At 36.0% G+C, this 2,604-nt stretch overlaps 2 protein-coding genes across 3 annotated transcripts in view; one reads left to right on the forward strand and one right to left on the reverse strand.

The window, feature by feature from the left end:
- Positions 1–1,914, forward strand: part of LOC107623027 (acyl-CoA-binding domain-containing protein 4) — a 4,806-nt gene extending 2,892 nt beyond the window's left edge. Inside the window, exons 12-16 of the mRNA XM_016325149.2 lie at positions 7–90; positions 162–515; positions 612–1,121; positions 1,217–1,276; positions 1,550–1,914. Of these exons, the coding sequence (XP_016180635.1) occupies positions 7–90; positions 162–515; positions 612–1,121; positions 1,217–1,276; positions 1,550–1,630 (1,089 nt within the window). The 3' untranslated portion in view covers positions 1,631–1,914. The remainder of the gene's footprint in view (positions 1–6; positions 91–161; positions 516–611; positions 1,122–1,216; positions 1,277–1,549) is intronic.
- Positions 2,106–2,604, reverse strand: part of LOC107623302 (anaphase-promoting complex subunit 7) — a 6,976-nt gene continuing 6,477 nt past the window's right edge. For both annotated transcript variants that reach the window (XM_021114129.1, XM_016325513.2), the window contains one exon: positions 2,106–2,482. In XM_021114129.1, the coding sequence (XP_020969788.1) occupies positions 2,396–2,482 (87 nt within the window). In that variant the 3' untranslated portion in view covers positions 2,106–2,395. The remainder of the gene's footprint in view (positions 2,483–2,604) is intronic.

Here is a 2,604-nt window from a genome sequence, read left to right on the forward strand (position 1 = left end):
TATCAGGGTTTTAGCCTGGTACTGGTGCAGCATAAGGAAAAGGATTTTCTTGTTGCATTTGGAGGATCTAAAAAAGAGCCATCAAATCAGGTATGACAAAAACGCGAATGTTTACTGTCAAGTTAATTGTGGTTCAACTAACTTATCCATGATTACGACAGGTGGAAGTGCTGATAACAGAAAAGAATGAAGCAACTACCTTGGCAAAACGCTCTGTTCCTGCTAAAGGTCCAGGTTCTATACTACCGGGAAAGCGGTCATCATCCATCGGATTGGCCTCACAGCATAAGAATGATCCTTCTCATCTTCTGATTGATTCTGTTGCTCGACAAAATCTGGCATCTGCAATTGAACATGGTTCTGGAAGGAAATCCCTTTCAGAATCCTTGCTTGTACAAGATTCAAATTCTATCCCAACCAACATTTCCCTTCGCAGGCAATTCGATCATGACGAAGAATACAATGCAGATGTTAGGATTGACAAGAATTCTGAAGATGAAAGTCCATTTCCTCAGGTGAAAAAAGATATTTTGACTTGGAGAATATTTTAGCTTGTATAATGCAGCTTGTATAATAACTATTTCAATTTCAATTTTGTTATACACTTAAAGGCAGCAGAACACAGGAAAAATCAAAATGACCATGGAAATCAGATAAGTGGCATGAAGGTCAATATGGATGAACATGTGATGGTATCTGGAAGTTCAAATCAACCGAATCAAATCTTTGGGAACCTTATCTTAGAAAGTGATGATGTGTCGGTCACTGAAAACAGCAAATCCGGATCGCTGTGCACTCCTCCAAACATCTATAATTATTACGAAGCTAAAGTGGCCACCTTAATAAGGAAAAATGGTATTCTAGAGGGACAATTAGCAGCTGCATTGGCGAGCAAAGAAGCTATTGATAAAAGTTTAGCATCAGCTCTCAAAAGCCGGCAGGAGATGGATAAGAAATTATCTGATACACTGAAGGAGATGGAATTACTGAGAGAGAAGCTGGCTAGTGTAGAGTTAGCCCATGAAGAGGCTAATAGCCTCTCCAACATTGTTCACTCTGATAATGTAAGGCTTGAGCATGATGTAGCTTTCCTCAAAGCTGTTTTAGATGATACACAGAAGGTATATATGGAAGAGCTTTATTTGATGGAAGTGCTGTATGCAACTGTCTTTTATTTTTTGAATTTTTATTTTGTTTTATTATTTATTTTTATTAGGAGTTGCACTCAACAAGAGGAGTTCTTCAAGGAGAAAGAGCCAGGGCATTCCAATTACAGGTACATCCTTGCAACTGATTAGCACTACCACTTTCATTTGATAAACTTATTATTCTGTTTTCAGAAATATTCCATCTCTTTTTGGTACATCAAATTAGCATATCTGGATGCAAAATGTTACAATAACAGATAAAAATGAGTGGAGAAAGTATAATTTAGGGAGTTAAGCTGCTGATGGTACTGAAGTTCCCAGTGCCATTATGCTTTAAAATATTTCATCATTCTTCCTTGGTCTTGTTCAAACATGTCACCACCTTGTTTCGAACTACACAGGTTGAAGTTTTTCATCTCAAGCAGAGACTGCAATCAATGGAAAATCGAGCACCGACTCCTAGGAAACCTTTCCATGTGTAGTGAAAAGGTAATTTGGTGTTTAATGTTGGTAATGAATTTCAGGAAAGGTGCATCTTATAAAGGTATGCATGAGACTTGAGCCCCAGCAAAGGCGCAGTTAATGGAAGAATTAGAATTCGGCTCCTAAGATTGGATTTGTACATGTTTGACTTGGTGAATTCATCTTCCACAGTCCTTTATAGGAACAGATTTTTGTTAACACTAGAGCCGAAGAAAAAATATCATGGAAAAGTTGCATGTGTCATCTCTTCTTTTATTTCTGGCTATTTTATTTACTTTAATCATTATTAGGAATATTTAACTTCTAGAAGGTGGAGAAAAAAGTTAATCGGAAAAATTAAATAAGTCATTGATAACTACGTTGAAGAGGGAATTTAATTTTCATGGATTATATTCTATTTTTTTTATTCAGCTAAAAACATTAAAAAATAAGATTGAAGTGTTTAATTTAATACTAAGAGTATAGAGGAGAGGAGACAATAATGGGCACCAATGAATAAAGATGTTACTCTCACTATGATTTGTGAATAAAACAATATAGATACAGAATAATGCGACGGGACAGAAATGATTTTACAATGAGGTATAACACAATAAGCTTCCATCAGAGACATCATTGACATAGAATTGCACCACATAATTTAGAGTGTATTCATGCTGTGTGTTCTGATGTGAAAGACTTGGTTCCATGCAACTCTCTACATTAAACTATATTTCCAAGGGTACTTTTTCTCACCATAATTGACTTCCTTTGGACACTGGTCCTCACAGAAGTTCAGCATCATCTTGATCTCCATCTGCATCTTCGACATCATTGTCTTCATCATCTTCTGGTGCATCGGGATCTACTCCCTACAAAAGGATGCAGAATTACAAATTTTAACTTCATTCAGACCCTTAAAATATCTTCAGATTAATATAATTCTGGATTAGAACATGCATCTATTTCAGATATAAAAACTAAAACAATGCAG

The sequence above is a fragment of the Arachis ipaensis genome, chromosome B10 (assembly GCF_000816755.2).
Source record: "Arachis ipaensis cultivar K30076 chromosome B10, Araip1.1, whole genome shotgun sequence".
Taxonomy (NCBI): Eukaryota; Viridiplantae; Streptophyta; class Magnoliopsida; order Fabales; family Fabaceae; genus Arachis; species Arachis ipaensis.